The sequence below is a fragment of the Aythya ferina genome, assembly GCF_964211825.1.
Source record: "Aythya ferina genome assembly, chromosome: Z".
Classification (NCBI taxonomy): Eukaryota; Metazoa; Chordata; class Aves; order Anseriformes; family Anatidae; genus Aythya; species Aythya ferina.
The window spans coordinates 39419367-39442668 of record NC_140299.1 but is presented as its reverse complement, the minus strand read 5'-3'; the positions used below and the strand labels follow the sequence as shown (position 1 = coordinate 39442668).

General features: G+C 40.4%; 1 protein-coding gene across 2 annotated transcripts; it reads right to left on the bottom strand.

Moving 5' to 3' along the window:
* Positions 1 to 3920: 3920 nt before the first annotated feature.
* On the bottom strand, positions 3921 to 19230 carry ZFAND5 (zinc finger AN1-type containing 5). Of its 2 annotated transcripts, none has more exons than XM_084504314.1 (6): positions 19020 to 19230; positions 15780 to 15937; positions 15231 to 15345; positions 14723 to 14820; positions 5837 to 5962; positions 3921 to 5571 (listed from the first exon to the last, which is right to left on the bottom strand). In XM_084504314.1, the coding sequence occupies exons 2-6, from the start codon at positions 15928 to 15930 to the stop codon at positions 5423 to 5425; spliced, it is 639 nt and encodes a 212-aa protein (XP_084360440.1). In that variant the 5' UTR covers positions 15931 to 15937; positions 19020 to 19230; the 3' UTR covers positions 3921 to 5422. The 2 variants fall into 2 exon arrangements, with proteins under 2 accessions (XP_084360440.1, XP_084360441.1); XM_084504315.1 differs by lacking the exon at positions 19020 to 19230 and adding an exon at positions 17952 to 18107.
* Between the last annotated feature and the right edge of the window lie 4072 nt (positions 19231 to 23302).

The window sequence follows — 23302 nt, the reverse complement described above, 5'->3', positions numbered from 1 at the left end:
AGCTTCTTTTAAATATCTAATCTAAATCTTCCCTCTTTTAGTTTAAAGCCATTCCCCTTTGTCCTATCCCTTCACTCCCTGACAAAATGTCCCTCCCCAGCTTTCCTGTAGGCCTCCTTTAGGCACTGGAAAGCTGCTATGAGGTCTCTCCCCAGAGTCTTCTCTTCTCCAGGCTGAACAACCCCAAATCCCTCAGCCTATCTTCAGAGGAGAGGTGCCCCAGCCCTCTGATCATCTTCGTGGCCCTCCCCTGGACCTGCTCTAGTATGTCCATGCCCTTCTTGTGCTGGGGAGCCCAGATCTGATCACAGTGCTCCAGGTGGGGTTTCATGAGAGCAGAGTAGAGGGCGAGAATCACTTCCGTGCCACGGCCACGTGGGAACCAACCTCTCAATGCACCCATTACCCAGCCTGTATTTGTGCTTAGGACGGCCCCAGCCCATGTGCAGAACCTTGCACTTCATCTTCCTGAACTTTGTGAGGGTCACATTAATACAGGGCCCACCTGCCAAGCCTGTCAAGGTCCCTCATCAAGGTTTTTTGAAAACCAGTACATATTTCTATCTACAGAAAGATGCAAACCACATTGTTCTGGATTGCAATTGTAGTTATTTATTCTTTATATCATTCTTTAACAGCTTTACACCTCCGTTTTTGTTTCATTTAAATCACAGGCCACCAATACTCAGCTGCTTTGTATCCCACATGCAAACACATACTTATTCTATTGAATTCAATCCTTTATCTGAGTCAGAAATATGGTCCTTGGTTCTGTTTCTGTGTACTAATATGTCCTTCGACAGGTTTTCTCTCAAAATCAGGCAGAAATGGTCTCAGTATTTTCTTCAATCAGATACAGAAAAAAAAAAAACACACAAACAACAACAACAACAACAACAACAAAAACACACCGCCACCAAAATCCCACTCCTTTCCAAGAAGTTTCTTCACTGCCCATCACTAATTTAACACTACCAGGAACAATTTAAAAGCTGAAGCGCTCTCTGCTTAAGTGTTTGCAAGAACATTAAGGGGTAACTCAAAACTGTAACACTGCATGTAAAACTTTCTTCTCTTGGATATCGTTCTTACTTACCATGGTGCTAACTCCCTGTTTCTCCTGCAGAGAAAACTGTTTATGGACTGTTTGTGCTTTTCCACACATAGTCCTTCTCATTCTTTTTCCACTCAGGTATTCTAGCTGCTTCCCCTCCGTTAACAGTTCAAGTTTGTCATTTATTAATTCCAGTGGCATCCAGTTACTTTCAGGAACACTGCCAGAGTCCGTTGTGTCTCATGAACCTGAGAACAAAGTCCATCAGGCTTCCAAGGAATATAATTACAAAAAAAGATCGAGGGAATCCAAAACAGCGTATTTGTGAGAAAATATATTTTGTTGACTGACTGGGAAACTAATGAAATAAACCTCAAAATCACACACCTACGTAAGCAGAAAAGTTCCTTTTCTTACTGAATCATTGCTTCTTGCCTAACACACATGTATAGCCGGAACAAGTTGATTTCCTTCAATGGTGCACATTCCCTCCTTCAGCCATATGTATTAAGTGATATTGCAGAGCTGCTTGGGAATACTGAGAAAATGTCATAAATCTTGACCCCACTATGATATGAGTCAAATCCTTAATTATCCATTGAGTGAATGAGACTAACAAACATGATGAACACTAGCATGTAAGACATGCCCTTACAATTTACATACAAAAATGAGTGGCTGAATAGCTGAATAACTGATTACTGATAAGTGTATCACAGAATGATTTGTGTTGGAAGGGACCTTAAGGCCCATCCAGTTCCAACCCTGCTGCCATAGGCAGGGGACACCTCTCTCCAGACCAGGTTGCTCAAAGCCCCATCCAACCTGGCCTTGAGCACTTCCAGGGACAGGGTATCTGCAACTTCTCTGGGCAGTTTTCTCAGGGCTAAACATCAGAAAAATTACAGGGTGTAGTCAGGGCTTCCCAATTCCGCTGCATTCTTGAAAGCCACAACCAACCAAGCCTTCTGGCGGCCGCTCATCTAGCCCATCATCATTACGGCAACAGGTTAGGGTTGGAACCAGCAGAGGAAGCTTGTTGTTCAGGTTTAACAGCAACAGCTGTCATGTCAGTCAGGTTGCACAGAGCTCTGCGGAACACAGCACTGTGCAGGCAGAACACACAAGCTAGGCAGATGTTTAATAGACTGAAGATTACCAAACCACTTTTAGTTACCTAAGTGCTTTAGGATTTGTTTCTATGATCCTTTTTATATGCTAACGAAAAACATTGCTATCATCTGGTAAACATGTTGGGGGCATAGGAAGGTTCTTCCCAGAACCGTGTGTTTATGTGTAAGTTCAGAACATCTCAGTCTAACAGCCAAATGTTAAATGAGGACTGGCATCACATGAAGTGATGGTGTTTCTTTCTTGGAAGATGGGTATACTATTCATAGTCATTTGTCATTTTAAATCAAAAGAGCAAGTGACAGCAGCTTTTTGAGTGACTTCTGTTTAGATGTTACAGAAAACAGGTTCTTTACCTCAAAACATTTTAATACCACTGTATTAAAACTGACTGGCAGCCCAGTTAGATGTAAACAAATCAATCTCTGGTAGTACCTGTACCTTTTAAACAACCTTTCCTACCTTTGGGTGTTTAGCATTCCTCACCAGCATTAGGGCTCCTGAATGACTATAATCACTATTTAAGCTATTAACACAGAACAGAGCTCAGTGGGAGCTCAGAGCTTACTTTTGAGTATACACTCACACTCCACTTGTGGGCAACTTACATATTTAACACAGTTCATGATTTTACAGAAAATGAGGTATTTCTCATTCCTTACTTTCACCCACAGATCTACCAAGATCAATTGCTTCAACAAGCCTTCCCAAGTACAGCCTGTGTTCAGATAAAACAGATAGCAACACTGAAACCAACAGAGTCATCATCTACTGGTACCAGCATGGTTAGCTTTCCTACAGTATTCTAGCCCTAACTAGGGCAGTATATACATGTCATTATATACACACACAAACAGTACAGACACATTCTTCCCAAATACTGTTAACAAGGTGTTCTTAGCTTAAAATATATACAATTATGCTGTTCTTGAATATTTACAGATTTACTACAAAAGGCATAAAAATGAAATTTTTGATGCTTTAAAGCAGTTCTATGATTAAGTCATAAAAAACACCCCAAAAAATAAAGTTCCAGAGCATGCCCTTGTTCCATTATTGAAGGTATATACAATAGCTGCAGTACAAGCTTACCACGTGAGTGTAGTACTAGCCGTTAGGATGAACATTTTCCATTCTTAATATAAGTAACTTTTGTACATTATCCAGCAGTGAGCATGTTTTCTTGCAAGTCATCATGCACTTTGTACTCGTCTTTCTCACTGGAAAGGATACAGCTGACATATTTAACCTTCACATTTGGATGCTGACCTTGACAGTAAGCCTGCCTGGGTCTGCTGGTGAAGATGCAGGCAGAATGACATTGTCAATATACCAGCTTTATTAGAACAGATTCTTTGGAAATATATATATATATTTTTTTTTTTTGGGGGGTGGGGGGTGGGGCTGGAAGGGGGACAAGCAAACAAAAACCAGAAAGACCCTACTAGCTTTGAAGATCATTATTGTTTTCCTTTGCTCCCTTGAACCCTTGAAGCACATCACTGTTCACTGGCATTTTTGTTTGTCCATCACATAGTTATTCCAGCCATTCATGCTTCTCTGACCTCAGCCAGTCACGTTAGAGAAGTTCGTCTATCCAAATCACAAAGTCAGACATACACAGGCTTAAGCAAAAAAAAGAACATCTGTGCAAACCTATTAACTTTGTATCCAAGCTCAAGGAGGTCACCTTTGGTTTATGGCAATAACCAAAACAAAAACTATCACAAAAGTATTTCCCTCTGTACATGATTTTTATTATTTACATAATACAATATAGCATAGATGCTGGGTAGCATGATTATGTGCAATACATAAATATGAACTATCTGTACATGTTTCATATCTAATAACTCAATTGAAAGAACAATGTTAAAGCAAAAACCTGATGCTTTTAATAGTGAAGTAAAAACTAGGACTGAACACTGCAATAAAAATCAGAAGTTCAGAAGTAGCGCCTTGTGTACATACGTATTTACAGATGAGAACAGGCATTACCACAACACTAGTCTAAACTGTACTTGTTTATATAAAAAAACACAAGTTTCATACGTCACAAAAAACCCTTCCATTATAACACAGAAGTGATATTACCAGACAAGCATCAGTGAAGTATACTGCCTTTTCTAGAGTTGTTATTGTACAATGCTGTAGATAATGCAGCCCATGCAATACACCCAAGAACACTACAGTCCTACACCCAAGTACAATTAAAAATGATAAAGCAGCCCTCCAAGAGTGGTTCCAGCTACCACTTAAGTCTACAGCAGCCATGTTGGGTATGATTTTCCATGCAGAATGGTGCAAGTGTTACATTAAAACTAGAAAAAAATTATAATATTCTTTTGAACTCAGAACACATTGAACATAAGTAGTACATGAATAATAAACTGCTCTAATACTTCAGCAACTTACTCAAACACATGTTGCTTGATAGAGCTATTGTGGTATGTCTAAAAACATATGTAACTTGTGTTTTGTAAACCAATCTTACAGTATTGTGCTACACAACAGTTTTAGCTATGCAAGGAAAAGCAGACAATTCTGTTGCAGGCCAGTTCTTAAATTCCCAACAAGACATCTCCTTTGGGAGCCTATTTTCATGATTATAAAGTTAATGTAATCTGTTTCAAAACCGTTTTCTTCTCACACGTATCCGATTTTTTCCATTTTTCCCTCAGTGCAACTAAGTGGCTTTCTTAAATATGGCACCAACACTTATCTTACTGGAAAGGTGTACCCCTCTACATAGCTGACATTCTGGTGGAAAACAATGGAGCACTGAAACTAAGACTAGAATGAGATATTAAATGATAGAAGTTGACTGCCAACCTTTCTGATGTATCCTTCTCCAAAACAGGCACATAACGCTCGTCAAAGATTATATACCTCAAACACATCTCAAAAGGCAGAACTGCTGCAAACATGCAGATAGCATACATCTGTTTGGCACATGTGAACTAAAGAGTCTGTCCTCTGTGCATGTGTATTCCTGTGCAGGTTTCTGATCATCCGATTATATTCTGGGGAGGGCATATATGTTTTCAAGGGCTGTATCTATCCAATTCTGCCTGTAACAAACACCCAAAGATTCTGAAATATCATTAAGACAGACGAGACTAAAAGTAAAACTTTGGAGAACATCAAAGGAAAATGGCCATGCACCTGCTCATCAATGTTTTCCTATGATATATTAAAAAGAAAAAAAAAAATCAGTCTTTTCACAAGCAGGTTAATTTATATTCTCTGGATTTTTTCAGCCACCACAACTGGGTTCTCTTTCCTGATTTTTGCTGCAGCTTCTGCTTTGTAATCATATGGGCAGTTATGCTTGTCAGAATAACGGTGAAGTCCACAAAACAAGTTTCCACATCGGCAGTCAAATCCTGTACAAATAAAAATACACATAATCACCAGGAAGCTTCATATGTAACTAAGCTGTAAGTTAAGGCCTTAGTCACTGCAGACAAAGGTGGCACCTTTGTCTGATACCGAGCATAAGAAAAATGAACGTTTCCAATATACCAATTGTACTAAGTTGTTTGGATTTCAAGTCAGCAAGTAAGTTTAATGTTCATGGATATTTCATTAAGTTAAAACTAGTGAGAGGCAGCTATTCAGCTGTTGAACGCTGATGAAGTGTTCCCATACCTGTAAGGCCAACCTTCTTTCTGCACATGAAACATCTGTTCTTCTTTGGTTTGGGCAGTTCAGGAGCTCTCTCTTCGCTTTGTGAAGTACTAGGCTGAGAAACTGATGGGCTTGGTTGAGTAACAACTGTTAAAGCAAGCAAAAGAAATATAGTTTAAATTTTCTTCCTTTTCTTATATTCCCTAGTGAAGTTCGTTAGCAAGTACTTATTTCTTAAGGATTAATTCCCCTTACTAAGACCCTAAAGTCCATTGTCTGAAGTACTATACAGACTAGTCTGTGAACATGTAAATCATGAATAAAGAGTTTCAGGTACTCCACAGATTTCCCTTTCAGGTCTGCACAAGACACTGAGATTTGTTCACAATTCCACCAGCCAGAAAATCTAAGACACTTATCCATTATACCCATACAAGTGTTAATGGTTTGGGAAGCACTCCGCAAGCTCCATGTATGCTTAGTATTTAAAAAAAATAAATAATAATCAGGCACAGTTTTAGATTAAGCAGTAACAACAGTCATGGTTGAAGCTGTTGAACAGACAGAATACCAGCAGAGAATACATTGAATCCAGCAGAGAATTAATTGAAACATATTTTAGAACCAACCAAATTTTCAGGAATATGTTACTGTCAGAATACTGGGTTAGTATGCCATTATACTTATGAAGTCAGATGAACTAAAACCTGAAACAGTTAACCAAAACAGTTCCTAGCAAACCACTGATTCTAAAACAGATGCAGCAGAAAAGCACAACATTCACAAGAGCCTCATTGAGACACTCTCAGTAATTTGAAAAATTAAGTACAGATTCTCACACTATCTGCATTCTTGTACTGAATTCAGCTTTAACATGTAAGCAGGTGGAGTTAAAATGACTCGTTTTTCACTTGCCTTTTGTCATGAAAACATTTGGTCAAATTTGCATCACAAGTTCTCTGAAGGATAAAATTTTGCCCTTTTGTGAACTTTTGTGGATCTGTTTTTTAAGTATTTTCTTTTCAAATAAATTAAAAACCTTTTCATTTTTATTTAATATCCTCTTTACAGAGGACCATCATGGAAGAAAACAGATGTGCCTGTACACCAACTTTAACACATAGAACTCATGAAGTCTGCTCCTAGTACAGTTAGCTTGAGTTCTCCCAGCTGTATGATGACATCCATTGTTTTAAAATAAAAAAAAAGTAAACTAGATGTATTCCAGAATAAGTGGAGTACATAAGCCTTAAATTTGTAATTGATTTGTAATCAATGTTATGCACTCAAATAGAGTTTCTCAGTCCAGATTTGTTTGCATCCTGTGATAAGTGGAGTTCTCCAGACAAGAACTACTTATGTTGACTATTTTTGCTCTTTACTTTCATGTAAATATCTAAGTTGTATTTGTACTGACATGTTTTTATTATATAAAAAGCTCACAATTACCACTAACACATAAGAAAACTCTCACAATTCATTGTACAAAACAGCCCCCAGCCAGGAGTCCACAGCCTAATCAAGGCTTGAAAGTGACAAGTTCTCACAGGTAATAAGGAGCCCTCACTGCTCATACCCCAGAAATGTTACACAGTAAGACAATGGCTAGTGATATTCTCTTAGAAGTAGCAGTTCATACAATGAACCACTAAGGTCTTTTTTTTTTTTTATATACATTTTTCATCTTGCAGAGATTTTTCTAAAAATTTAGGAAGTCCCTAATATTAAGTCCAAGGCTAACAAGATACTACAGAACTTGCACTGCAATTACTACTGCTATCAATACTTTTTGGAGTAATTTCTGCTACTGGATTTGTTGAGAAAACAACTTTTGTCTTCACAATTGATTAACATTTTCTAGATCAGCAGATATCATGCTCTGAGCTTGTCTTTAAACCCAATGGAAGGAGCATTTGGTATCAATTCAAGAGCTTCTAACTAGAACAGGTTAAAACCACAAATAATACCACAAATAATGTGAGACACTTGGATCCTAGGCACCTTAACTAACAAGCCTCAGCTATGGAATTAAAAAAAAAAAACTGATAAAATACCTCCCAACAAGTACAGCCAAACAAACTTCTTTTAGATTTGTTATACTGCTAATTAAAAAAAAGGAAAAGAAAAGCTAATCATAAGCCATTACAAATAAAAAAGAACAAAAATACTTCTGCACTCTGCAATTAGGTGAATAGTTAGCCAGAGGGAAGCTTCATCTGCATCAGAACCAACTCATAGTATGAGCCATAGAAGGATGCATGCTGTTTCAATCAGATGAAAGAGAAAATGGAGAAGGGGCAAATCAAGAGTGACCTAAGTAATTGAAGTCACTCACAGCATGAACACGAACAACTCACAGCAGAAAATGAAAACAAGAAAAGGAACAACCTTTATCACTGCCTAACATGCTCACAAGGAAGTAAAAGTGCAAATGACAGTTTCCCAGGAATCACCAATGCATAAAGAAGGTCTAGTAGATCACTCTGTGCCACAAACGCATTAGAGTATAAATCCATCTAAAGGAGAACAGTACCAGCTACTACAGGTATGCTTCCTCCTCTGCATAAGGAAATTTTGATAAGTATTCACTGCCACACGACAGCACAGGATTATTTTCATTACTCCCAGTTCCTAAGAAACTGCAGAGGACCATTTCCTGAATGGGCCGCAGAGTAGGATCCTTCTCCCACAAACTATATTCAGGAAAGAAGAAGCAGTAGGCAATATGGAGAAACAGGCACTATAAAAGTTCCAGTATGACAGGGAAGAGCTACCTAAATCCAAATTCATAGAGCCAACAGAAATTCATCAGTTACTGTCCTGATGACAGGTTGTCACAACAGGCTTCCTCTGGCAGAGAAGCCTAATCTTACTGGACAAATACAATTCTAGTCCTCATTACATAAAATTCAATTTATATCATAAGCCACGTACTACAAACACCAGGTGAGCACCCGAGATGTTTGACATACGATCACCATAGCTTAAATGGACTCACTGCATCAAGCCTTGGGATAGCTTCTTTCCCATGTAGCCTGAACATAAGATGCATCTTTACAGAAGGCGTGTGGGTACAGTGAGACCACTGGGGAATGAAGTTAGCCACGTGCCACAGCATGTTCTATTCAACCTATACATGGAGGCATCCTACAAAAAGAGAACAAAGCTCTTCTATGACCAAGTTATTATGCCTCAGTGAGGTTCTCAAAAGTGACAACCACTTAAGTAACTAGATTTTCAATACTAACAGTAGTTTTGCTCTCATCAACCAACGTGGCTGCTGCAGAAAAGCATACCTGCTGCAGGTATTTTTCTACTGAAAGAAAGAATCTGCTATTTTTCACTCCAACAAAACTTGATAAAAAGTCTTTCAACTGCTCTTCAACCCTCCCTATACTACAAGCAACCAGAAGAGGATACCAAAGTAAAACAAAGTTTCTTCTGACCGTACATAAGTTAGCCAAAAATAAGATCCCAGCATCTTAGACTGCATAACTGCCAAGGTATTAGCAAGTAGAAAGCCCCGCAGTGGAGCAAAGTTAAGTCTTGAAGGCATAAAACAGAACTGTTTTTAACATCCTGACTTCATGAAGGTAACACCATCGGTCACCATAGAAGAACTGGCAAAAGTTAGAACAGAGAATAAAAAGTCAAGAGTCATCAGGAAGACAGACTGCACTCCTGCAGTATCAGAGCAGAAACTACATGTTATTACAGCCTTGTATTGCATTTTACATACAAAGGGCTTGTATGTAAAATTTGAGTCTGGAGCAATGGACAGTACTTATGCTGTATTTAAGTTATATCAAGCTTCTTGAGAGTAAATACTTTATTTTGGAGAAAGCACTGCTGCTATGGCAATATAGGTGCTCATGAGGAAAGGCTGAAGAATAAACTCCATTGTTAATTTCATGTCAAAGAAAGGGGATGAACGTATTATGCAGCACGTAATATATCTCCCACATACCCAACTAAGAGGCACATGGAATATCTTTACCACTGCCTTAATAAAACAAAGATATCCAGTGTAATTATCACACAGAAATACACTTTAATTTGGACACCATGAAGGCTTCATCTCTGACGTATACTTCTCTGTTAAAACGATTAAATAACATTCTATCAGTAACAAGCACAGGACCACTTTCCAAGGTGTACAGCCTCAAGACTTCCAAGAGATTACTGATTACATTTCTGAATTATTTCAAGCAAGGATATCTACTGGTGCTGTAACAGACATGGGAAATATGAAGATGAACCAATTATTTTGAACAGAATTTATGTCAGATAATTTTACTGACAGCCACAAAGGAACTACCTACAGATAGCAACACAGTTATATACTACAAGCATTTGTGAAGCCAAGTCAGAATTAACAAGGCAGTTATTACAACACCAAGATCTAGAGGAATACCATTTAGTCACCATCTCAAGCCTACCGTATTTCATAAGCTACCTGTCTATTCAGCATCTTACAATATTATCTGCAACACACTGTATACATCACAGATAAAACACAGTGACTTTATCTACAATGCAAGTTAGGACAACACATAGCAGGGTCTGAACCTGAGTACTGGACAGCTGTAAAATAACTATTCAGATTGGCTTTGTAGAGTCAAAAGACAAGTAAGCCAATCACAATCTTCCACTGTCTTCTGAAGCTCATTAAATACCAATTTCAAGAACAGAAAGGGTAACCTACAACATGGATGGAATTAGACCTTAAGTTAGCAGTATTTGAGTATTTTTAAAATATGTATTTTACATGAGACATGACATCAATTCAATTCCCTATTTTTTTTTTTTTTTTACAGGCAGTGCTACTCCATAGCTGTGGTTTCACAGAAAGCTCTTACCACACTCTACTCCCTAAAACAAAGCTATTACTAGGTTAAAAAACAAAACCAAGTCTGTTTACCACGCTGATATTAATTATGTCTGGTAACACTGACAGACCCAACAGGAGACTCATCATTGAACAAGGTAACTGACCTGCAAAACCACAAAAAAATGCTAAAACTATGCTGCAACTCAAAACAACATGATTGTCTAAACATACTTGTTTTCAAAACAGTTTACTTTTAATGCTTAATATGTAGCTCAGTTCTCTCTCTCTCTCTCTTTTTTTTTTTTTTTTTTTTGATTTCCACTTGTATACCTGCTAAAACAAAACAGATTTAAGGAAGGGCTCCAGCATGCCTCACCAACTTGGTAAATATACTGTTCTGATTATCACAAAGAAGGAAAAATCCAAAACCTAGCTAACTTTTAATTCCTGTAACACAGAAGTGAGGAAAAAAACAGCTGTGAATCACATTTCTAGAATGCTTTGGGTAAATTCTAACATTAAAGACTGTAGTAGAATTCAATCCTTACTAAGGAATGTAAAAGCATATCAAAAGCTTATAAAAATGTTATTAAGAAGTGCCCTCTTATGAATTGGAGTTTGGAAGTAAAGGGATTTAGGGTTCTCTGACTTGTGAGCAGTTCATCATATAAGCAGCTGAACTGAACACACCACAATTCAAATACGAAATCACAAACAATAAAGCTGAACTAAGAATTATAAGTCACGAGAGAATATAGCATGATAGATATTAATTACAACCAACTGTGTCAGTTACATCTGCCACGTATTTCTTCTTTCAATTCTTAAGACATGGTTGTCTTAGAACTTGATTTGTCTGAATGAAAATCCAGGCTGAAACTTCAACCTGGGAAAATAAGAGTTCAGTATTTTATTGTTCTCAACTGCAGCAACTTCTGAAGTATGATGCTTCAATTGTAACAGCAAGCAAGTACAATTTCATGCTATACATCGCTAAAAAAAAAGTCAATTGACCAGATGTCAATAACAGATGTTTATTACATTCTGGCTTCCAAGGGAAATATCAAAAAATTTCATTTGCTAATTAAAATCCGGCAGAAGAGAACACAACTTGATGCCACTGAACTGTTAAAAGGAGAAAGACCTACTTTAATTCAAGGCAAACCTGTTAGTTCACAATCTACTATTATCTGAAAAACAGCTACAAAAGTTGGATTGTGCTTAAACTAGACCATGTTTTCATTAGCAACTTCATGACTGTGGCATTTTCTTAGAGAATTACACCTCCCAGAAAGCATTAGTTTTGCTGTTGTGAGGTGACATGAATTATTTATTCTTTATTATTGTTCCCTCCTCAGGAAGTAAGAGCAGCACACATAAGAAGTTGCAGGAAAAATGAAGAGAAGAAAAATGCAACCAGTCCAGACTTGACAGGATTCTGAAGTCCAGGCCAGATTCTCTGGCATGCAACATATGGAGATTGACATAGCACTGAATATACCAATTTGTGAATCTTACGTATCCAGCAAACCCTAAGAATAATACGTAAGGACACCATCCTATGCTGTCTACAATCTGTGCCAAACTTTACCACTTAAAAGGAAACTTGCACTTCACAGCAGTTTCAAAGATTTATGAGTATCACTGACTGCTCTGGATTGGAAAGGACCTTCAAAAACCACCCGATCCCAACCCCCCTGTCATAGGCAGGGATCCCTCCCAGTAGACCAAGATGCCAAAAGCCCCATCCAGCCTGGCCCCAGGGATGGGGCATCCACAGCTTCTCTGGGCAATGTTTTCCAGTGTCTCAACACCCTCACTGTGAAATGTTTCTTCCTCATATCCAACCTAAATCTACTCTTTCAGTTTAAAACCATTACTCCTTGTCTCATTCACTACATGCCCTTGTAAAAAGTCTCTCTCCAACGTTATTATAAACCCCCTTTAAGTGTTGAAAAGCTGCAATATGTACTAAGGCAGGCAGTTCTGTTCCAGAACTTTTATTCCTCAGACACATTTAAGTTTTATGGTAGTTTTTCCACTGACGTCTATACCAGCTTGTGACAGCTTTGTAGCTTGTTTCAACCTGAGAGATTATTTAGAGCAATACATAAGTCTCTTTAGTCTCTTGTCAATACATAAGTCTCTTTAGTTGAGCTTTTGGATTTTTCTCCCCTTTTCTAATCAACCAAGTGCTGTGTGACACTAGCTAACATAAAGTCACTTGTTAAGGAAAAAACAGGTGCTATGTCAACAGAAACTGAAGATTGCCCTTTACACCTGGCAAAACGACAAACTCCTATTGGCAGTTCTAGTAAGAGTAGATTCACTAGTACTTCAGCACTGCTACCATCTTATGTATTCCTCTTTCTTTCTTGACACCGTTTCAGATAAGAATTCTTAACAAGGACGCATGTATTTATAAAAATAACTTAAGACTCTGCTAGAATATTTAAGTTACCTAGAGAAAGTCTACTTATATACAAAATTAACAGTTGTAAAAAAAAAAAAAAAAAAAAAAACCTTCTGTGAGAAACTAAGTTGTGTTTTAGCAGCAGATAACTAATTTTCTGTATTCAAAGGTAGTTGTGTAGTCATAAGAAAAAACGCTAAGTAGGTGAGTGGACAGTAGAAGGCCTCACTGTTCCAAAGTAAGGTAGAAGCTTGAGAAAAACAGGATGAGCAGCGTGAGAACAGTAAAACAAAGTTCACAAGTTCTCAAAACATAAGAAAGGAGAAAAAAAGGAAAAAGGAGAAATTAAAGGGTTGAAGAAAAAAATTGTACAAATGGTACAGAGAAGCGTCAAGTAGCTTGTGAACCTGTAGTACTCAGCCAATGAGGAAACAGGGGAGGTGATCAGGTATTGAGTAATCAGGAATAAAAGGTGATTTGTTTACTATTATGAGCTCCTAATGGGCAGGATGCCTGCCATTGCAAATAGAATAGCTTCACAGAAGATCCTGTCTGAATAAAATTATTTGAGATTTTTCTCACACTTCTCAGTCTGTACATAAAGTTTATTTTTTCTTGGCTTTAGGTCTCACCACAGAATCCTAACTTAACATGATTTATTGCAAATGGTAAAATCCTTTCTACAGATAACAAGCAATTAAATATCAGATGTTGATGCAGTCATTTTTGTGGCAAAGATTAGCTAAAGATCATTGTTCTATGGTGTTGAGCAGCATCTTCTGCATTTTTTGTCCCACTCGGTTCAAAACCAAGAAAATTAATTTTGTCTTTAGTTTACGTGAACGAAGTTGCAATCAAATTTCAGCTTTCAATGTTTTAAGACTGTTCAGAACTGTTAAGTTGAATCAAAAAACGTGGACACATAGGTATGGAACAAGTGCATTAAGGTATCCATTTGAACAGACCAATACATGAATTCAGCCACTCACTTGCAAGTACGGAAGCAGTCTCTCCCTCCATGAAGTTTACACTTCAAAGTTTAACTAACTACTACAGCTACAACCTTCCAGTACAAGGATAAAACTTCTGAGGGTTCACTCCCAGCAGCTAAGGCTTTAAGCATTCTACATTTACAGGACAATGCTTTGGTTATACCTGCCGATTACGCCATTTCAAGAACCTTTAACAGTTTTGTTAGTATTTTTAAACCATGTATTCCCTCCACCCACACTCTCATTCCTCTGTAGAACAGAATTCATAAGAACTCCACTCTCTAAATGCAACAAGACGTTTTGACTGCCATGAGTCAGCAGCAATTGCACTGCTAGATTATAAACAGAAATCTCAACACTTTGACTTCAAAACTTACCACCTTGCCATCATGTAATTTCAGAGTGCCTTACTTTAAAAATAAATAAATAAACGAAGGCTTGGAAGCCAAAACTACCTTCATAGGTGTGAACTTCTTTGTTACTAACATCAAACATAGACAAAAAAAATATATATTCTAGCACTGGTCATTTTTCTTGATTCCAAGGGGAGAGTACTCAAAATGCATCTTTAAGAACCACCTTAACAGCTGCTCAAGACAATGGGAAATGTCTCTTGAGGAGACAGTAGGCCATCAGCCTCTTAAGTCACCAGTGGTACGCTGCAAACATACCTGGCTCCGTCTCTGTTTTCGGTGTTACTTTTTCCTCTCTTGAAATGCTCATTTCTGTCATTTGCTGCGTAACAGGCAAAGCGGCAACAGGCACATTTCTGTTTATGTACAGTGAAACACGTAATTTTACATTAGTTTTGAGTACATAATAAAAGCTTAAGTTGTCCAAACCCATCAACAAACTACCTGTTTAATTACTACTAATACATGTTGCTGACCTCTGCTTCTACCATCTTCAAAACACATTTTGAACTCTACTTTAGTTCCCCCTAGAAGGAAATAGTCAAATCTGCAGCAAAGTACCTCTTCAGATAATCTGAAAATGCAGCAGCTGAACAACAAAAATTGTAATTACTCATCATTTATAAAGATTCATAAAGTACTGTCAGGCACACTGTCCCCTTTTGCTCTGCAGAAATTCAGTGCAGTAGGTCAAGATTACTGCCAGCCTTTAACTTGCTACACACTCATAAGCTCAACCAAACTCAAAACAATACTTCCAACTTACCTTGATTTTTCAGATGTGCTGCCAGCAGCACCTTCACAGTTGTTTAAGCTAGTAGTGTCTGCTCTCTGTACAGATGCAGAGTCTGAGGTAGGACTGTTTGAACCACTGGCTGTTCCTATGTAACAAGGATTTGAAAAGCCATTTAGAAACAAGTTGTGGAATACATTAGTCAAATATTCTTGTACACAGTTATGAACTGTGCACAAGAATACACTGCACACATTATTGAATTATACTGCATATTACTTCTTACTTACAAGGTAAACTATACTGCTAGCAGCCAAAATACAGAGATTGTCTAAGAATATACTTACACTGAAGGGTAAGTGGAAAAAAAAACTAAAGGTGGACCTTGACACATTACACAAATGCATTTTTATTTTTGCTATGTTTAAAGTAGTATTCTCTTTGACATTCATTATATTAGCACATAGCCTTAAGAAGTTCTTATGAAATGCGTTCTGGGATTCTTCATCATCATCTGCATGTTTTAGTTAAAAAAAGACATAACAGCAACAAACAAAAACCACACACATTGGACACCCTTACCCATTGGGCTGATTCTGCCACTATTCTGCTGTCGCTGAAGATGCTCTTTGTAGCAAACAGAACACATCCCATTTGTCCTAGGATTTCCATAAAATCCACATCCTGTACTACACAGCATGGGCCCTGGGGTCTGGTTTGTCTCCTGAGTCATCTCGATGCTGTAAATAAAACCAAGGACTGCATTAGGAGCTGGCATGTCACCAAAATCAATTACAGGGTTACAGAATTAAAGTATGCCTGCTCACCCTGCCCCTAAAAGGTGATATCAGCATTCTTAAAGAGGTTTATATGGACATTAATATACCATTCAATACTGCAATCGTATTGCTAGGTAACATCATTATGAACCTTCATGGGAAGGAACAGTACTTCTCAGCATCAGTATAACAACAATAAGCTTGCTGGACACAGATTCGTGTGTAGGTTACAACCAAGTCCAATGTAACGACAAAAACAGCCCTTTATTACCAACCTCTGAACATTAATGTGGATATGCAGAATAAGCAAGACCAGACTTGTGTCTGCCAAAGAATTGTGGCAACTAATATAGCTAAGTTTTCCAGGCTCCATCAGGAGAACCTCACATTTTCAGTAAAGTTGATCTTGCTTCGCTTTGATGCTAGTTCCACTATTAGCAGGCCTGATTTTCACAATATACTTATTAGGAAGAGTAAAAATCCCTTAAGTATTGGCAACAGCCATTAGTCTGTATTCCTATCTTTAGAAGGAGTTTCCAAAACAAGGACTTGAATACTCCTCAGGTTGTGTATGAAAGCTGATACTCAGTATTAACTGGCAACGACACGTGTACAACAGGCTCTTCAACAGAACCTAAACAGCATTTCTGAAATAAGCTTAGACCTGATCTTACTCTTCAAAAAAAAAACAAAACAAAACAAAACAAAAAAACAAAAAACAAACAAAAAAAAAAACAAGAAAATCAACAACTTTAGGCTGCTGAATTCATTCTATAACATTGCCAGTTAAATACTTCATCTTAATAAAGTTACAGCGAGACTTCTGTGGCTTCCAAATGTAGACAACACTAGCTCTCTGCCACAAACTGCAGTTGCTAGGAACAAAAATACTTCACCTTCACTGTTGGTTAACCTCTGCAAAGCAAGGTTAGTAGAAAAACTGATACAGCAACCAAATCCTTCATTCCCAAGGGCAACAAAACTGGAGCATGGCAACCAAGCAATCTACTACAAATTGAGGACACACACAAGAATACTGCACTTGTCCTCCCAAGATTTAGAAGAAGCACTATACATGGCACTTGGAGAAATTTATTTTAGCGTCATCTCATGATGACTGTCTTCCTGCTCAGGAGCACACATAGTAATGAAAGATACTTGACCACTTGATGTTTGGGAGAACTCAAAAAATGTCAAAAGCAGGTTTACTGCACTGTACAGGAAAAAATACTTACAATTCAGAAACGCTACACTGAAATTAGTAAACTTAGATTTCAATAGTATGATAACCGCAACTAAGGGCAAAGCAACCTTTGTTTAGTTAAACTGAATTTCTGGGAAAAAAAAGTAAATCAGTAACAGAAGATGAACAAATAAAATTAATCTGTTTGTCTGCAGGTGATCATGGGACCTCATTTCTCAAGGTACGGATAGCAGTATAGGTACAGGTAGTCCTGCAGAACAGCTTCACACTTGCTCTGGTAGAACATATTATGGATTTACAGCCATATAAGCCAGACAAGGAAGTCAGCACAAATTATGACCACACTCGAGAAACGAAAACAAGCAAAAAAAAAAAAAAAAAAAAAGCTAACCTTATCTACATTGCAGGTTTATGCTTGCCTAAAGCAAAGACCCTACTTCTGCCCTCCTGGTAAGCAGGTAAGCTCAAAGCGTTATCAAACATGCTGCCACCACCAATCTCACTTTCAAATTAACGTGCTGTTTCACCACTCACTAAACCTATCTTTAGGTGTCAACGCTGTTTTTAAAACGCTACAAAAAACAGTCTTCACGGCTCCTTTGTCAGCACGTTCTCCCACTACTCGAGATGCATGCTCCTGATCGAAAGGGTCAAGTTGTTATCCAGCACTTTACAAACTGTGCTCTTCAGGCTCTTGAAGAAGCTCTGGGCATCGCTTGTTTCTCCTAAAAGCAAGCACCACCAGCAGGCAGACAGTTACAAAGCACTTACCCGAAGTGACTCCGCTACCCACCACACCACACCCGGCTGTATAACCTCCCGAACCAACAACAGCGGAAGCGAGGGTTTTAGACGAGGCAAACCTCCCCTGCTGGACCCCTCCTCGGAGCACCAGCAGCGAGGTGAGGGCTCCCCCCGGACTGCGCCCTCCTCCCCTGGAGCAGCAGCTCCTGAAGCCACCCCCGCATGCGCCCGCCCGCCGCGGCGCTTCCCCGAAGCGCGGGTCACATGTGCGAGCGCATTAGCTTCCGCCTGTCACACGGCTGCAATGTGACAGGCTGAGCCACGGGCTCAGGCACAAAACCCCGTCAACAGGGGCCTCTGAAATCAGCTTCTATTTATATCTCCGGAGGCTGCCAGCTCCTGCACAGCCCACGGAGCCGCGCACACACACACACACACACCCACGGCGCGGGGAAGGAGGAGGCGGCGGCGGCGGCTGCCTTCCCGGAGAGCAGCGGGGAGGGAGGGGAAGGAGGGAGGGGAAGGAGGCTGCATCCCGGCCGGGAAAATGCAGCATCACCAGCCGGGCGCCTCCAACAGCCATTTTCATCCCCCCCCCCCAAACCCAGCTGGCAGCACGGGGCGGCGGGCTCACAAAATTAAAAAATAAATAAATAAATAAAACAAAAGAAAAGAAAAGAAAAAACAACAACCCCCCCCCCCCACACACACACAAAGCTCTCAAGGGGGGGGGGAGGGTGTTATAAAATAAGAAGCTTTCATCGTGCCTCCGCGTGACTCCACGCGCAGCAGCAGCAGCAGCGCCGCCCGGGCCCGAGACAAAAGGCACGGCAGCGCCAAGCGCTCCGCACACCCCCCCCATCCCCCCCCATCCCATCCCATCCCATCCCACCACCACCGCCGCACAAAGCCCCGCGGAGGGCCGGGCCGTGCCGTGCCGGGCCGTGCCGTGCTGTACCTCGCAGCAAAGCCCTGAGTCACGGCCGGGCCGCGGCCGCCTCCCTGAGCGCGGCGGGGCCGGCAGGCAGCGGGCAGGCAGCGGGGCTGCCACCGCGCGCCCCACCCCGCCCCACCCCGGCCCGGCACCCCCCTGACCTGTTGGCGGCGGGGGCCGGGTGCCCCGCGGCGGGCTCGTCGGGGGGCTGCGGGCCGCTGGCTGCAGGGCGAGGGGCGCGGAGCAGCCGCCGCTGCCGCTGGCGGTGTTGGTGCCGGTTCCCTCCTTTGTTCCCGCAGCAGCCGCGGCCGTCGGGGCAGCGGCGCCGGCGCGAGGCGAGGCGCGCGCGGCGCGGGGGGCGGGCGGCGGGAAGGAGCCGGCGGGAGGGGGGCGGGGGGGACGAGGAGGAGGAGGAGGAGGAGGAGGAGGAGGAGGAGGAAGGGGAGGGGGCGGGGCCCGCCCGCCGGCGGCTCCGCCTCCTGCTGGCCCGCGCCGAGGCACGCCGACGGGGCATGCGCGCTGCCGCGAGGAGGAGGAGGGAGGAGCGGGGAGAGGGAGGGGCGGGGCAGAGCCGCCGCCCGCGGAGCCGCGCCCCGCCCCCTGAGGTGACGTCACAGAGGCACGCGCGGGCTCGGTGGGTTGGAGCCCCCCCTTCCGCCTCGGCTGGGGAGAGCCCCGTGAGGGGCCCCGCTGGGTGCTGGTCTGCGGCGCCCCCGCCGTGTCCGGGCTGCTCGGCGCTCCTCTGGCCCGGCCCAGCCCAACCCGGGCCACCAGCCCCGGTCTGAGCCCCACACCTCAGCTGTTCCGTCCCCGAGGACCTCCTCCTCCACGCCTGTCCCCCCTGTGAGGGGCTCAGCGCTGCCCCCTCCGGTTGCTGGAGCTGCCCCCCCCCCGCCCCCCCCCCGCCCCACCAGGTGTTTTCACGGAAAGCATGAAGAATAAAACACGTTTTTAGTGGAAAACACCTTGTTACATGCGCTCCTGTTGAGCATCTGAACATCCAAGTCTTCCTTAAACAGATAAGCAATAGTGCTGCATGGCAAGAGCCGTTGCCTCTCAGGCTGTCGTGTCCCAAGTTTCTCTGGGGCTTTAATTATTAAATTAAATGAACATCTTCATTCCGATCTGCAGCTTCTCAAATGCAAACCTGAGCTGTAGAACAGTGGTCATGGGCTCACCAGGAAAATCCTCCTCCATATTTTATACTAATCTGAAATCCTGGGCAGTTCTGGCATGGGTGATGTTACATTGATCCAGTTGCAACCAAGAAAATGCATCATTGTGTATAGAAAGGTCTTTATGCGACTGAAACGCCAAATTCTTAAACAGATGAAAGTGGTCTACGTGATGGGTGCCACGAGAGCAGGCCACGGTTCAAGACGTGCCAGGCTGTGAACTTCTGTGGCGGATGGTGCCTCAGTTTGGCTCCCGGTGCTGAGCCTAGGCTTGTCCTATCTCAGTCCCCTCTAGGTTCATTTTCGCTTTCAGAATCTAATGGGCTCCTAAAGACATGTCTATTTGTGGGCTATTCTGAACAGTCTGCTCTCCACTCTCATTTTTAGCCTTTAAGAACTTTTGTTGATACTTTGAACTGCTTCTGAGGGTGCTTTAGATAGCTTTGTATTAGTGGTTTACTTACTAGCTGGTTTGACTATTAGTTTAATTTCTCTGACTGCTACATTTTCCTAAAACCAAAATCAATAAACAGAGTCTAGTCTGTAGTTAGTTCGCTAGCCTGCACTTGATGAGCAAACTGTATCTGACCATGGGGACTACAGATTTCTGCATCCAAATGTGCTCTATAGTGCAGCACAGGAGATGCCCGGGTGTCTCTGTCATCCAAAGCAACTCTTCTGTGGTCTGCAAAATGGGGTGTAGGAGATATGTTAGGGTGCAGCAGGAAAATGCTGGAACTTCAGAAATAGGTGTTTATATTTTATAAACAAATGTGCACATATGGGGTGTGCATGCTCAAGAATCTGTTGCTAATAGGGGCGTATGACACAAAAAGTTTGGATACCACCGATTTAAATTATGTCCGTCGATCACATCTATCAAGTCTGGCTGCTGCAAGAACAAAATTTCAGTGTTCAGAGAATTAACGCTGTGTTCTGCACCAAGAAGCACCTCAGATCACATATGTTTCTGATATTATGTTTGAAAAAAAACCGTTGATTCTTTCATAAAGTAATTACTAAATCTTTTAAACCAAGACTCAAGTGTGTTGCGGACATTGATCACATTGTATTAGGCACTGATTGATCAGCTTTTAGCAGATCAGACCGGAGACCTTTCTGTGTCTCCTGGAACTTTTCTTGATTTTTGAACTGACAGTCCATATGGAAAGGCTATGCTGAACTACAAAGGTATGAGTTGGGAATATGCTGCTTGTATCTCAGTCTGTTTGAAACCCGTTTCATAGACTAAATCTTGACTATATTGTAGGTAGTTAGGAGGCAACACTATATGAGTATAATTATGTTTTACATATTTAAAGAATGCAATTTGTAGAATGTAGTAAGAGTAGAGATAGATAAGGATTTTGGTTAAAAAAAAAAATCCAAATTATTCTTCAGAAGCTTTTGTCTTACAAAAATTAAAGTTTACACAGTAATTTTGTTAACAGCCATATGTCCTGAAATGAATATATGTAGAATATATGTATTGTTCATTTACTGAAATCTCTGTTGCTGGTTAAATTATTTTAATACTTTTTTTTTTCATAATAAATATAAATAATAAGTAGAATCATTTGAAATCTCATAAACAAATTTAATTTCTTTCATCATCTTCAGATATTTTTCTACTATTGATCTCTGTAATACCCTTGAGGTCTGTCTCTGGTTTTCCCTAGTTACTTCATATTTTGCTTCATCTTCTTTCATGTTCTGTGTTTCAGTCTTGGCTGTCTATAACTTCTGTGGAAAAGGAGCATGTTACAATTAAATATGTACATCAATAAAATACAAATGAAAAATGCGTACATTGTATCAAAAGTGTGTATGTCAGACAGTTTCTGAGTAAATTACGTGTGGCCTATTTTTTTTTTCCCTTCTGTCACAGATCTTTATCTCAGCTGGGTTGAAAAATGAAATAGGTAAATACACAAACCTTAAAGATTTTTATTTTTTTTTTTCAAATTTTCATCTTCTTGGACATAATTCTGACCTTAGATACTTCCATGGAGATTTGGAATAAGCCACATGGTAAAAATGTGGCTAAACATGGTAAAAATAAGCCACAGGTAAAAAATGCTTAAGGAACAACATCATTTGAAATGTTGTAAATTTCTGCTTGGTTTTCATCCTTGCTTCATCACAGTTAAAAATACCAATTCAATTGACTTTTACTGTAAGCTGGAGTGAAAGCAGAATTACAGCAACACTGGCACTCTTGAAGATGTCATTCTGAAGTGTTAGCAAATTATAGCCAAAGCATGTTAGGCATTGTTTTTGTTTGTTTGTTTGTTTGCTTGTTTTTTAGAGGGACAGAAGGACAAACTGTTCACTCTGTTCAGTCATGTATCTTCCTTACAATGATTTTCCTGATAAAACTACATTACTGCTTGAGTGCATCAATTTCTGTTGGTAATATTATATATATTTTTTTTTTCTGCATTTAAATAGGAATCAGATATGGTTACACATACAACAGGGAGTTTTTGTCTAACCTTTTATTTTATTTCACCTCAGAATTTAACTTTGTCTTCATTTTCCTTGTCAGACTTCTTTGTATTTTTGGTCGTCTCTTGGGCAAAGATCATACTGTACTTCTGGTGTTACATAATCACACACCCTGACATAGAAAGCCTGAAACATGACCAGGTCTCATTTGCTTTAATTTTTCAGAAAGGAGGCTAGTAGTTAAAGGTAGATGTTGTGGCTGTACTGTTGATAGATGATGAGATAGGAGGGCTTAGGTAAGCAGAGAAACTGCATTATGAAAGCAGGTGAATCTGTAGCATGTGTTTAATACAGCATATTAATGCCCTGCTTCACATAATGCAGCTGTTGGTGGCCAAATTTGCCTTTCAGCTGTGTCTGTGCAGCTACACAGACTCTGCTAAGCTACCCAGCTCTACTTGTGAACAATTTCCCTTGTTATAATGCAGTTCTTTTTCTGATGTAAATGTAAACTAATCCTTTTTGACCAATACAGGAATATGTATAATATAAGAGATTATTTCTTCAGGGCACAGCAGTTACTCAGATTTCTGTGTGAGACAATAAGATCCTTGCAAGGACTTCATTTGGAACAGGTCACCTTTTCATCAAAGTGGATTTTTTTTTTTTTTTTTTTTTTAATAGCTGTTTTGCATATGGCTTGTAATTTGCTGGGTTGTAAGGATTTGCCAGGATACCACTTGTAATGACCTTTGACTGTCCTCACACAGTCTAAGGAAAGCATAACCAAACAGACAAACAAACAAACAAAAAACACCACA

Coding starts and splice junctions, on each gene's coding strand:
- ZFAND5 (XM_084504314.1), bottom strand. CDS start 15,930: ATGACTCAGGAGACAAACCAGACCCCAGGGCCCATGCTGTGTAGTACA. Junction 15,346..15,779: donor TGGCAGAATCAGCCCAATGG/GTAAGGGTGTCC, acceptor CTTGTTACATAG/GAACAGCCAGTGGTTCAAAC. Junction 5,963..14,722: donor GAAAACAGAGACGGAGCCAG/GTATGTTTGCAG, acceptor TTGCTTTAACAG/TTGTTACTCAACCAAGCCCA.